General features: G+C 34.4%; 1 protein-coding gene across 2 annotated transcripts in view; it reads right to left on the minus strand.

Moving 5' to 3' along the window:
• Positions 1–2,417: 2,417 nt before the first annotated feature.
• Nagk (N-acetylglucosamine kinase) overlaps positions 2,418–15,313 on the minus strand; it is a 28,217-nt gene continuing 15,321 nt past the window's right edge. For both annotated transcript variants that reach the window (XM_023173247.2, XM_023173249.2), the window contains exons 2-4: positions 12,757–12,940; positions 8,088–8,340; positions 2,418–3,641 (exon numbers count right to left, since the gene is read on the minus strand). In XM_023173247.2, coding sequence (XP_023029015.2) covers positions 3,076–3,641; positions 8,088–8,340; positions 12,757–12,940 — 1,003 coding nt within the window. In that variant the 3' untranslated portion in view covers positions 2,418–3,075. The remainder of the gene's footprint in view (positions 3,642–8,087; positions 8,341–12,756; positions 12,941–15,313) is intronic.

A 15,313-nucleotide genomic window follows, 5' to 3' on the forward strand; every position in this document is an offset into this window, starting at 1 on the left:
GATGTTTCTAAGGAAATTATTTTCGGTTGAGGAAGACATTTATAGCTTTGAGGTAGAAACTATTATAGTTTATGATGAAAACTATGTTGTTTTTTTACTCATAGACCATAATAGTTATTTGTGTTATTAATTTTAGGATATTGCAAAATTACCCTTTGCTCTTAAATTTCACAATTATTTATTGACTTATGATCAATCGAGACCATAGCGTCTAGTCAGTCAGAGAAAGTTCCTTCTAAATGAGAATATAAGGAGTCTGATGATTGTTTCCAGAAGACATATATAAGACAAAAAATAAATATTTTGAACAGTTAGGATATGGCAAACGTCCGCAGAAAACAACGACTCTCTTTGCCAATACCCTTCTTCAACGATTACAATTATATTTCCATAGGAAATATAATTCATCTTATATTTCTGTATTATTCTCAAAGAAGTTCAAAATAACTTTAGCTGCTACGAAGTGTAATAATTGGAAAAGTGTCGATTGCAACGACTTGTTTCCCACTACAAACCTGAGTTTTATTTCGCATAAAATAATCGATATTACAGAAAAATGTAGATGGTGTTTTTATACTCCATCCAGTGGAATGCTCCCGATCCACTTCAAACGTAGTTTCTTTGTCAATACTGTATGCAGCCAGCAATACCACACGGACTGAATGCAAATTGCCCATTGCTTATTAGTCCGGTCAAATTAGACTAAAAAATAAGAGTGATGGTACATTAATTTTCAACAAGCTGCAAATGCGTGTAATCGTTCAAAACATAGTTGAAGATGAGATTTTGAAATTCCGAGTGACCTCGAATAAATTCTTTTTCCAGCGATGGCTGGAAAAAGAATTTATTCGAGGTCAAAATTCAAAAATCTCGAAGGTATTCGATACGGTCGACCACACCATACTTCCAAATACCTTAGAAAATATGGGTGTAAGAGGTACTGCACCCAAATTACTATAAAGCTACTTAACAAATAGAAAACAAAAAGTGAGAATTGAAAGCCAAATCAGTGCAGAAATGGAAATAACATGTGGTGTACCTCAAGGGATAGTACTGGGGCCGGTGCTATTCGTGATCTATTTGAATGACTTATTAAACGTGTGGAGCTTCATATGTTCATTAACGCTAATAGCTAAATTAATCAATCTGTACATATTTTTAGAAAACCATCATTTGGTTGATGTAGACATTCGTAGCTTTGAGGTAAAGAACTATTACAGTTTTTTATGAAAAATGTGTTGTTTTTTAAGGCCATAATTCACCTAACAATACCGGCGATACTTATTTGTGTAACGAGATTGAAAAATAACTCTTAGCTCACAAATTTTACAATTTTTCATTGAGATATGATCAATCGAGACCACAGTGTCAAGTCAGTCAGAGAAAGTTCCTTCCAAATGAGAATATAAGAAGTCTGATGAATGTATTAAAAAGAGATATATAAGACAACAAAATTAAAATTTTGAAAAGTAGGATGTGACAAATTTCTGCAGAAAACAAATACTTTCCTGGCAAATGCCTTTCTTCAACTATCACAATTATTTTTTGAGCTATAGATGATAATAGGTGATAAGGAGCTAAGAAAATTTAGGCGATATACTCAATATACTCAAATTATGAAAGAAGCTTGAGAATTATATAAAATGAAGATCAAGATCTTCAGATGATGTGGTGCTGTAGGTTTTTCCGGGTTTTCCTGCAGCTGAAAAAGCAAATGCGCCACTGGAATCAATGAAGTCGCCCCGGAGCGCCAATTAATTTTTATTGTTGTATTTATTTTATTTTTATCGTTGTCTTAAAATTGTGTATGTTGAAGAATATAATTATATATGTGATTGAACTCAATGTCTCAAACAAGACGGCATTACCATCTAATACACAGCTGACTCAACAAACGTCGAAAGAATGTCGTTTTTCCAAGAAAATATCCCTGGTTCGGATTAAGGCCGGCTTCACAAATGAATTCATTGGGTTTTGAGAAGGGAAAAGTATATTGTTCGAGAACGTTAACCACCTAAAGAAAGCTTAGTATAGATAATTTCCAGCGATCCTTCAATTTGTAGGCAGAATTTATGAATTGGTTAATATTATGCAGTAACTTTACACGGCAAAATTGTTACAATTCAGTAAATTCTTTGATTTAGCTTTATTCATTTCTCTAATTATAACAATACTTTTGGATCTCTATCAAACTCATATTTACTTTCCCATTTATATTAACTTCACTTTCGAAACAGGACCTCCAACAGTGTTGCCGTTTTTCTCATATTGGGGCTTGTTACTGGGGCCGGATTTAATAAGATCAATAAGATGAGGATATGGATGCAGAAAGTCTATTGATTCCATTTTTTCCGCAATCTACTGTATTATTTCATCTAATAATCCCTAATCCCAGAAAGAAATCCCTTGTTGGTATATTAACTTGTATAATATATAATTTATTCTCTCAAAAAATATATGACCTCAATAGTGAGGAATGACATTATACATCTAAAACACACATCAACAGTTACTCATAAAAAATCAGTGATACATAACTGAAGGTCAAAAAACTGGCGTCACTGAAACTTCGCTTTTTATTAAATATTTTAACGCAAGGTTTCCATGGACATAATAATTTTTTTCAGATATTCATTCAAATAACTCGTTGGTATTAAATAATTTGGAGGGCCTCAAGTGCCTCATTTTATCGCTGATGTGGCATAATCATGATATTTTATAAACCCCTTGAGTGAGATGAATTTCACCATCGAGCTGTTATTGCCTGGTTTTTGAGTCACAGCCCTATCAGAAATCAAAAGCCCTGATACGAATCCTATCACTTATTTAATGGAAGAAATGGAGCAAGCAGATAGGTCCGGCCAATTCCTTGAAACTTCTCATTCTATGATAATCTCAATGAATCATTCTATGGAATGAAAATATGAAGAAATCAAATCCAATCAGAGTACTACATTGTGCCAGTTTCTTTGACCATCAGTTTAGATAATTCAGTAGCTCTTCTAGAAAATATAACCTAATAATAATACATATCCAACTCAATCTCAATAAAATGATGATGACAGCCAACATTCACTAACTCCCATTACAGCTAGCATTGACATAAATGAAAAAAGCTTTATAATTTTTGGAATAATCCCTCGCCAAAGGTAAGTTCAACTTATCTGCAGCCATGAACGCTGCCCCAACCCCCATTTCGGTTTTCAGTCTCACCAGCGTCATTTTCGTAACGGACCTATTCTTTCTCAAACAATCTATGAATCCGAGCTTGAGCAGGTCCCAGCTGAGCCATACCGATCCCACGCAAATAACGTGGATTCCACCCTCTTGCTGAGTGAGTTCTGGGGAGGCTTTTGGAACCACCGCGGATATACTTTTGGCAAGGTGGGTACCTGCTTCTCTGAATATTTCCTGCGATAGTTTATCCCCATCTCTAGCTAGTTCAGATAGGCTTTTTGTCATGGACGCTATAAATGACTTGTCGAATTTGTTGTAGAAAGAGTCGAGGATATCTGCTTGCTTTTCGATTTTGAAGTGGGATTTCACCAGTTCCCACACCCTATCGATGGGGTAGGGGGCTTTTTCGAAGTTGTCGATATCGTCAAAACAATATTTTACGGCTCTGCAAGACATATGCCAAGCTGAAAGAAAAATATTCATAATTAGTATATCATTGAAATTTGAATTGAAGGGGTTATATTTTTAGGAGTGATTAATTTTTTGGGAAAGAAAGTTTTTGGCTTTCTACTACTCCATCTGATACAAAAAAAGGGATGAGAGAATCTTCCAAAGAAAGGAAGGAAGTAATCAATTTGAAACTCTATACATGAATGTGTAGATCATGCACAGAAGCAACTTTCAGACACAAACTGAAAGAAAGTCCTCCTGAAACAGCTACTTTCATATAAACATTGAATTACACGAAAGAAAATGATTCTTTCGAAACAAATACTTCTATATGAACACTGAATTATACAGAAGATACTTTTCTCAACTCAGTTTGTATTTCAAACATTTGTTGTGGAATCAGAATCAGATATCATTCACATGAGTTCTACTTTGAATGAATGGTAATAAATTGTACTCACATAGAACACTGTCACCCTCACTGGTATACACCGATGTCTCGCCTCAAGACACTTGCCCTAAGGCTCTTCAGTACCAAATTGGATAACAATATAGAAAATACACACACTTCATTCATGAATTACGATTTTGGATGTTACGGAATAAGCTTGATCTGCTTATGTCATCGATGACATCGTAATGACATTCATTCACCTATTTGATTTAATCCCAGCCAATTTAATCCCATTGTAATTCAATGTTTATATGAAAGTAGCTGTTTCAGGAGGACTTTCTTTCAGTTTGTGTCTGAAAGTTACTTCTTTGCATGATCTACACATTCATGTATAGAGTTTCAAATTGATTACGTTATTTCAAGGAGGATTATTGGTTAATCATGAAGGACTTTCTACAGTTGGACTGAATACTACTTCGTCATCGTCAGTAACTTCACAGGGATTTAATATTACCAATAGCACGAACTGCATATGTGAACTTTTCTAAATGATTTTTTGGTAGGTGTTCTGATTGAAGTGTTTCTATCAAAGAGATTTTCAATAACAGTTGTACAAAAAATAATTTTTAAAGAATTTGATTTCTAGGTAGCCGTGGAAATATCAAGCTTATAACAGTTTGGTGACTTTTATAAGTAATTGATAAATGGTTATTGACGGTGTTTCAAAAAATCGCCAAAAATAAATGCAAATATTGATTATTCAAACGAAGTTCTTATGAAATTATTTATTATACACGGACAGTGTGATCAAATCATTGCCAGACCTTATACAAAATTCAACCAAACGTATCCTGAATTAACACCAATGAAGGAGAGGAAGTTTGTAAGATTACAACATAATTTCCTTAACTATGGTCCATGTTAAAGGCGTCTTCAACATTACCAAAACCTGTTACTTCAAATGAGGACAATACTGTTAACGTTTTGGTATATTTTTATGCATGTCCAGAAGCTTCCATTCGCAGTGCAGAAAAAGATTTAGGTGTATCACATGCTTCAGTACAACGAATTTTGAATAATCACGGAAAGCATCCATATAAATTTACCAAAGTTCAAGCTCTAAAAGCAGATCAGGAATTTTTGTCAAAAATAATTTGGAGCGACGAATCGAAATTTACGAGGGATGGTATTTTCAATAGAAGGAATAAACATTTTTGGGCTGATCATAATCCTCATGTTACAAAAGAAATGGGTTTTCAAGAAAAATTTGACCTGAATGTTTTCTGTATTCTGAAGAACACTAAAATTAGCTTTTTTATTTATGAAGACACACTGAATGCAGAGAGATATCTCCAAATATTAAGGACGACTGTAACCGATTTTTTTGAAAATTTGCCTTTAGAGGAATATAGGAATTCGTGGTTTCAACTGGATGGAGCGCCAGCTCATTCCACCCAGGAAGTTTCCAGGAAACTTGACGAACTCTTCGACGATCGTTGGTTTAGGCGTTTAGGGCCGTGGGATTGGCAACCGAGATCACCCGATCTCACGCCACTTGACTTTTTTTATGGGGTGTTTTAAAAGAAAGGGTATAGTGTACTCCAGTGCCTACCAAAGAAGAATTGCGACGGCGAATAGTGCGGAGAATTGAAGATCTGGATCCCCAGGAAATTGAAAAAGCAACCACAAGTCGCGTACAAAAAACATTTTGAAGTGTTTAGAATGTAATGGACAACATTTTCAGCATTTATTGTGAAAATGTGATATTTTGTTTACAATTTTGTTAATTTGAATCATACTATTCTGTTATTGTCTGTACTTTCACATGTTTTAGCCCACAAAATCTTACTTTTTACCTAGAAATGACTGATTTTTGGTACAGTTGTTCCCTGAAAACTTTGAGCCATAGTTAAGGAAATTATTTTGTAATCTTACAAACTTCCTCTCGTTCATAGGTGTTAATTCAGGATACGTTTGGTTGAATTTTTTACACGTTCTGACAATGATTTGATTACTTTGTTCATGTGTATAATGAATAATTCCATAAGAACTTCGTTTGAATAATCGATATTTGCATTCATTTTGGAAGATGATTCGAAACACCGTCGATAACTCTATGCAAATCTATAAAATCTATAAAAATGGATGTTTGTTGGTTGGTTGGTTGGTTGGTAAGTGATAAACTTTTACATTGCTCAACCGATCGTGATGAAACTTGACGTGTATAAATAATTTTTCATAGAGAAGGTTTGTAGGCTATCCAATCAAATATATGGATCGATATCTCCAGAAGAGAAATTGGCTTTAACACTCCAGTAAAGTGAATTGTTGAAATTGTAAATATCTAACAAAAAAATCAGCTATTTATCGCAAGAAACTTCTCAACAGTCGGTAGCGTGTGCATACCATTTGGGAAAAATCACAATCCATAGAATTATTAAGGAAATTTGCGGTGTTTTGTGAAAAATTTTAGCTCCAATATATCTTAAACCATCAACGACTGAAGCCGAGTCGAAACTTTTCAGTTTCAATTGAGCTATAATCTTTTAGTTATAATTCATTTTCAAGTGAAATTTCCATTACTTTGTCGAGAGACCATTTTACTTTGATCTTTAAAAAAAAAAATTCTCCCAAATGTTTTTTTTACATTCTCATGAACAAAAAGTATTGGTGGCAATAGTACATGAGGAACTCAAATTCTTATTGTCACAAAATAATCAAAACAAAACTGCAGTACCTATCATCAAAAAAAAAACAAGAAAAAACTTAAAATTCATATAAAAATTTCAAACATTATCTTTATCAGGAAAACTTAAAATCTATCTATCACCAAAACTTGAAACATTCCATATCAAGGAAAAAGATAAAACAGCATAAGAAACCAAAAATTGCGTGTCATAGAAAACTTGTAACAAAAATTATTTGTTGAAAACCAACAGTGAGTTGTGTAATTTTTGTTTTCAGTTTCGCCTTAATTTTTCTGTTTGTTAACGTCTTTCAAAGCTTAGCCTACATAATACCCAAAGGCTAGGTCTGAATCTGTTTGTTTATTTGGCTGGGTAGTAATTGAATTTACAATATCTTCTTCCTATTTTTTTTTCAATATTTGAATAAGTGTTTTTGAAAGATTTGTGTGGTTTTACACCTTCGAAATTTTCTATCACTTCAACTTCTAACCGAGAGCTTTCATTTTTTGTGCTTCACTAGTATTGAAATCAACAATAATGGGGAGTCGACCCCGAGTGGTTTCGTTGTTTTTAATTACACTTCTGCTACTCAATGCATCCTATCTACGAACTACTGCCTGTATTGGGTACTTCACTTTCGGTTCTACAAGAAAAATAAACTTCAAAATTACAATTCTGATCAGTATTCAATATACATATACATTTTTCTGGGTTGTATGTGGTCATCCAAAAATTACATTGCCCTGAATGAAGGCTATTCTCTCCTATCACTTGCTTCGGTACCTGACTTTCCACACTGAGCCACATCTTATTTTTCTTTGGTATATCTGTCTCTTAAAACTTTATATCGCCTTTGACATTGCTCCTCTATTTTGGCAATCACCTGCCATGCCTTCTTCTTCATTAATTTATTTTAAAATTTTATCTTTTTTATAATAAATTATTGGGTATTGTTCTATTAATGATATAAAATATGTGTCTTCCGTAATTTTATAGCAATGAAAGTTATTATTTATTTCATATGAATGATTGCTGCTGTCAGGATTATGGAAGTGGAATGTCAATATTTGTTTATGCATTGCTGCCAACACAAAAGTTACCAAAACCTATAATCACTATGGCAATTCTTCATACTTTACTTTTTCGTGAAGGTCAAAGAATGGATACCTTACCTTACCTCTCTACATTACCTTACTTTACCTTAACTTGCATTATTATAAACTAGGGCTTACTGAAAAAGTAGTAGAAACGGAAAAGGTAGTAGAAACTGTAGATCTTTATATTTTCTACAACCTCTATATTAATCAGTGTTATGTGCGTTGATTTCGACTTATAACCTTCGTCCTAGCAGTCAACGCACATACCACACACAAACATACCGCTGCCTTCATCCGCCAGTAAATTCCCCCACCCTCCGCATTGGGCTCTGGTTCCATCTGGATTGACCAACAAAGTATTCGAGCCTGTTCCTGCTATACAAGTTAGACCTCCATTATTTGATATCGCAGCTACAGATCCGTCTGTGTCGCTCCCCACCACGAGTTTCTCTGCTAAATGTGGATGGGATTCCAGGATAATCTTCAAAAATTTGTTGTTTGACGGTTCTAATTCGCAACCGCTCAAACTCAAACCCTGAAAGGAAAATGAATGAATGTAGTTTGAGAAACGAAGGTAAACGATTTAAAAAAAATTAGTATGACTATTGCGTTGATTGAATAAAATTTTACTGATGGGAACAAACAAGCTTTTATTTTCCAGCTCTGAAAAGAAGGAAATCGTCTTCAGATGGTTCTGCAAGAATGTGAGTTTTTGGTTTCTTTTGATGTTAGTTCATTATTTCCTAGCTTCCCAATTCCACAGACCTTGCGATACCTCAGGGAATTACTAGAGAAAAATAATTTCAATAACAACGAAATCGATGAATTCGTTTCTCTTACCAATTTGTGTATGAAACAAAATCGTTTCCAGGTAGAAGGTTGCTTTTATGAACAACAGGAAGGAACGGCCATGGGAAATCCCTTGTCAACCTACCTGGCAGACCTGTTCATGAGCAGATTCGAAATGGAAACTAAAGAAAAGTCAAAGTATTTTCCTAGGATTTGGCTAAGGTATGTGGATGATATTTTCGCGGTATTCGATATCAAAAAATCGTATATCGAGGACTTTGTTTTCTTTTTAAATAATAGATGTCCATCAATAAAATTTACGTATGAATTAGAATATGAGGGACAACTACCATTTCTTGACGTTTTGGTGATGAGGAGCAAAGATGGAGGGTTAGAATACGATATATTTAGAAAAGAAACAAGCACGTACAGATATATTCCTGACAGTTCACATCACTGTGGACAGCACAAACATGCTGGGTTGAATTTTTTGGTGCATCGTCTTTTGACTTTTCTTCTAACACATAATAGGTTCACGAAAGAAAAAGGTACAATACAGGAAATAGCAGCCACTAACGGTTTCCCGAGGGGTAATGTAGATGACATAATTGTGAAAAATAAGTTTAGGTTAAGAATGAAAGAAATCTCGACTTTCAGAAAGGACAAAAACCAAGATAAATACATCTCAGTTCTATACCACCAATATACGAAGAACTTTGGAAAGATTTTCAAGGAACTAGGTATGAAGGTTGTTTTTAAAACAAGTCATACACTGCAGAGCCTTTTGGGAAGTCCAAAAAACGAAGTCGAGAATTCGGAAAAGTCTGGAATTTACGAAATTGAATGTAAGGACTGCGATGCAAAATATTATGGACAGACAAAAAGATCTATTAAAGTGAGATATAAGGAACACATAGCACACTTAAAATATGGAAGACCTGAAAAATCAGCAGTCGCCCATCATATTTTGCAACAAAACCATTCCATAGACTTCAGTTCTTTAATATTAGTTAGACAAGTTAACAACAACAGGCAACTAGATGCCTATGAGAGTGCGGAAATAAGTAAACATAATAATTTATGAGTAACGATAACGGACAATACCAAAGAGCATACTATATAGCTTGTTGAAATGATATTGTTGGGTTTACTGATTACTACAAAAAGACACATTGTAAATATATTTAGATAGGCAATATTGTGAAACTAATTTTATATAGCTGAAAAGTGTTCTATATATAGCTGTAACTTCAAACATACATAAGGACATATTGTAAAATAATAGAAAGGCCAATTGTAAAATTAATTTAAGGTGGTACACTTGTATGGGTGGTATTACTGATTACCTACCTGTATGATGTACCTCAATAGCATAAATAGTTTCAGTTTTGAGTAGTTTCTAGTTTTATCTTCCTCTTGAAGATGATCACTTGGTGATCGAAACACGTGTCGAGGTGTAAAAATAACGATTTGGTGTTGGGAAAAAACTCCAGTAATATTCAGATAAAATCAAACCCTTCAATTGAATACGCATAATATAAAAGTTTGTGACTTATTTTATGAAAAATCATATTTCTCTAGAATTACTTATGTCAAACTCTTTCATATGATATCCATGTCATGAGACTGCTTAAGAAACTAGTCCGCCATATTGTATTTAGAGTGACTTCATGTTTTGTTCGGGTGTAAAAAGTTTTTGTACTGCTAGTTCTAAAATGAGGCACACAGAAATTTATAAAAGATAACACATCCATAGCATCCACATTATTCTGCAGTAATTTATACATAAAAATTATTCCAACAAGTTTTCTGCGTAACTCAAGACTTTCATTATTGAATGTTATGGTAAGAGATTCATATGGAATACCTCTATCAGGATAGATACCACACAATTTGAAAAAAATAAACTTTAGGAAACGACGTTGAACTTTTTTAATCAATGAATTATAGCAATTGTAGAATGGTGACCATAGAAGAGAGCCATATTCTAATTTTGACCTTACGTAGGCTACATAAAGAGTGAATAGAGCAGATATGTTTGAAAAAGATCTACAACTGCGAACTATGAAGCCATAAACTCTCAATGCTAAACTTACTTTCGGACTAATGTGGTTGTAAAAAGACAAAGTTTGATCAAAATACACACCAAGATCTTCAATTGAATCACTTTGTGACAGTGAAATGGTATCTACTCGATAATTGTACTCGATGACTGAGATTTTCCTACTATATGACACTACTTTACATTAGGATGTATTGAGATACAGTTTGTTAACTACACACCAAGTCTCTATATTTTCTAACTGTCGTTGCAATGTATTACAGTCTTCGTTAGTTGCGACAGGTAAATATATTTTCAAATCATCTGCAAAAAATAACTTATTACAATCGACATAACTACTGAGGTTATTAATAAATAATAAGAACAGAAGTGGTCCGAGATTCGACTCCTGAGGTACTCCAGATGAAGGATTGTAATAAAAAGAATCATAGCCGTTAAAAGATACAAAATGTTCGCGTTGAAGTGAGTAGGATTTAATGGAAAGTACTGCGGAATTATGGAAACCAAATTGGTGGAGTTTTTGTAGAAGGATCATGTGATCAAGTCGATCAGCAAATGCTTTAGCAAAATCAGTACATATCACATCAACTTGACCACGATTATCTAAGACATCACTAATGAAAGATAACACATTTGTTATGGTGGATTTGTTTGACATAAATCCATGTTGTTGCGGAGATATGATATTACGAACTGAGGAATGTAGGCGATTGTAAATGACAATTTCGAGAAGTTTGGCAAAGATCGATAGGATTGAGATAGGATGATAATTCTGAATATCAGATGTATCTCCAGCCCTAAAAATGGGACAAACTCGTGATATCTTCCATAATTCATGAACATTATTATTTTTAACTGCAAGATTGAAAAGTGTCAGTGAGGGATAGACCAATATACCGATGCAATCTTTTACACAAAAGGATGGTATCTTATAAGGACCAGAAGTGAACTCATTTTTTAGTTTACGTGCTGCAATGAAGATTTCCTGTTCGCTGATGTTTTTCAAAGTTTATATTATTATAAAAACAATTTGAATTTGATAAGCATGGATGCAAAGTATTTACATCAACTGCAGTGTGAATGTGTACTGCGAAAAAAAATTGCAAAACTATTTACAATTTCATCTGGAGAATCAATAGTGAAGTCATCATATTTCATCCTACCTGGAATACTGAAGGTTCTATTCTTGGGATGTACGTATGACTACAATGATTGAGGATTGTTAGACCTAAGGAGTATCATGTAGATTGCCCAAAGTCTTGTTAAAAAACAGTGGTGCAATTTACGAAAAAAAATACACACAAACTAAAAACTGTATTGTAATACCTAGCAAAAAAGGCTATGTATTCTAGTATTTCTAGCTTCGACAATAGACAGATTCATTTTTAATTCAGAAATTTGAACGCCTGGTCCTGTGCCTCATAAAATTCAACCCATGAGAATGTTCATTTGCAGGTTCTTCGCTAGACGCATCGTCAGGAAAATACTCACTTATCGAAAATATTAGTCATGTGTAGGCTAGTTTAGCTGAGAAAACCCAAAAAAATGCAACTCTCTTACTGAGGCGGGGCCATAGGCCAAATGAGGATGAGTTTGACAAATCAGGATTAACTGAGAGAAAAAATATGACGGGGTATCTGCGATTGCTTTGTATTTTTGGAGAGAGTGGGCGTCGAAGACCGAGCAGAAATCTCGTTCAGCGAGCAGAGTCAGGTGTTTTCTAAGGAAGGTTTGTTTTTATTATTTAGTTGAAAATTATTGTTGGATGTTGGACAAACCTAACGTATATGAATACTGATTTCCAGGAACATAAAATATATTCGATCTTACCCAGCAGAAACTAATAAGAAATTATATAATTGAATAGTACTCTATACCCATAGAACAAGTATGTGACCCAGGGCTTTTCAATACCTTAGACAGTTGAATATCTCTCTACAGATTTTGTTCTTCAGTTCAGGTCGTGAATTCACAAAAGAAGGCATCGAAAGTAAGTGACGCAATAGTCTGGCCAGCAGCCTTTGATTGTATGAAGAACTGAACTGAATTAACTGACATGAAGTCTCAGCATTTCGTTACGTTTATCAACAAATGTCTTACCAGAGCTCTTAGCGGAATGGATACAGGTAACCCAGCTTTTTTCTTTGATTCGATCACTAGTGACGCTATCCTGTTAGAACATTCGGGCATGCCAATTAGGTGATGATTTGTCCCAGGTCCATGGGCGTCCCCCACAATTTCTCCATCTGAGTTCATGATTACTGCGTGCGAATGGGTGGCACCCCTACAAAAAAAAAAATCATTTCTACATATCATAACAAAAAAAAAACCACACGTTTCATGTATGTTCGATTGCATCCAAAATGAAATAATGGAGGACCAGAAGTTAGATATTTTCAGCGGATCGACAATATCATGAATTTCATGCAAAAATTGTAACTGAAAATTCATTTTTTTTTATTTACACAGAAACGATTAGTGTATTCAGTTTCCAAAAGAAAAATGTAGCGTGACACGTCTGAAGATCAATAATAAGAGGTATTTGTTTGAAGGTGATTGACAATGTTTCGTGATGAATTTCACTGGTTCAGACGTCCATCATTTTATTTGAAATCCCTGAAACAACTAAAAAAGAAGAATTAAAAATAAATAGCTGTAAATAACAATTATATTGAGCAAAAAAAACCTGAAATGAAATAATAGTGAAATAAAATACAAGTAAAAATAAACAATTGAACAAAAATTAAAAATGAAGAGATACAAAAGGACCGACACTAAGTAGGAAACATCTGTATACCGAAAACCCACTCACACGGGACAGTATCTGAATCACGAATCCAACCACCATCAATCAACTAAAAGAGGGATCATCAAGACTCTATTAGACCGTGCTTTCGGGCTCTGTAACACGAAGGAAGGTCTCGAGAAGGAACTAGACATCATCAAAAATGATCTTCAACAGAATGGCTACTCCAAAGCGATGGTAGAAAAGACTTTGGCTAGAAGACAGCAGGAGCCTCGCAAGGAAGAGAAGCCGTCACAACCAGTACTTGTACTTCTCTACATCAGAGGGTTGTCGGAGAGGATAAGAAGAATTGGTTCCAAGTTCAACATCAGAACCTGCTTCAGATCCGGTAACAATATCCGTAGCAGCCTCACGAAAACCAGGCCACCAAACGCGGACTGTGATTCTGAGAATTACATTTACCCGATACCCTGTGAGTGCGGAAAATCCTATGTTGGTAAAACTAAGAGGCCACACTCAGCGAGGGGAAACCAGCAAATCAGGAATAGCAGACCATGTTGTGGATCAACAAAACATCGAGTGGTCCCAAGCTGAGATCTTGCACAGAGAGGAACATTGGTTTAGGAGAAAACTCAAGGAAGCCGCATACATGTTGTCCAACAACCTATTCAGCCAAGCCAGCGTAGAAATACGCAACATATGGAAACCCATCATCAAGCGAAAAATGGCCAACTCCCGCCAAACGGTCATCTCCCTCTGAACCAGTGAAGCGGAAAAAAATGGAAAGCGGGGATAAGTGAAAGTACTCGAACGACCCATAAATAGCCATCTCTCGGAGGAATCAGTCCAGTCATCACCCGAAGACGACTGTGGATACTACCAATCGAAACGTCGTGAACTAACTTGGCTTGAAATCTCTCAACTTTTTTTATTTTTATCTTAATTTTCATCTTGTATACCTTTATTTTTAATTTTTGTTCAATTGTTTTATTTTTAATTGTATTTTATTTCACTATTATTTCATTTCTGTTTTTTTTGCTTAACATAATTCACAGCTATTTTTTTTAATTCTTCTTTTTTAGTTATTTCAGGGATTTCAAATCATTTTATATATTAGACAATGGAAGTCCGAACTAGTGAAATTCAATACGAGGTATGATCAAAAGAAATAGTGAATGTTGAAATTTCGCGAGCTACTTACATTCGATTAGCGCTTTTTTGTGTTAGTATACTCGACTCCAACATATGCTCACAGTTTCAGATATTTAGCATTTTGGGTTTGTTAGTGAAAGTGAAAGTTTCAGTAATAAAAACGTCTAAATTGAATTTCAATCGTACCGAAACAAAAAAAATATCACTGAGAAATGTAGTAAAGAATAACATGGCATTGATTTCTTCCAGAGGAGATTACAGGTTGAATATGTTTATAACTTCTGCATGCTTAACTAATCACTGTTTTGGGTGGCCCAAACTCTCAAAAAAGTTTTGTCTCAAAAAATGTTTTGTTAGGACACGTCAAAATTTATCATATTCGTTCCTATATATTTTATACTTTTCAGTGACTTATGCGTTTTCAATGCTTTTAAGGGAGTTTTGGGTTGGTTTTTTTTTCGGTATTTTTCAGTTGGATATTTTTTTTTGATATGTTCTTTCACGAATAAGATGAGCAGCTCTCTGAAATTTCTGCGAAAAACCTTATTCACGTTCGAATAAATCAGAGTTGAACTTTCAACATCGAATTGGAAATTTTAGAGAAATAATCCTTAGTTCCTAAATGATTTAAAAAATGTTGCATTATAAAACAAAAATCGTGTTGTTTCATAGGCTGTAATTTACTGAATAGGGCCTGACCCCTCTGGACCTGTACGTTGAGGAGGTTGCGTTAATGGCCATGTTACGATTGCGCACGAC

This window comes from Leptinotarsa decemlineata, unplaced genomic scaffold (assembly GCF_025532065.1).
Source record: "Leptinotarsa decemlineata unplaced genomic scaffold, Ldec_3_MD MMD2_tig00001064_RagTag_RagTag, whole genome shotgun sequence".
Classification (NCBI taxonomy): Eukaryota; Metazoa; Arthropoda; class Insecta; order Coleoptera; family Chrysomelidae; genus Leptinotarsa; species Leptinotarsa decemlineata.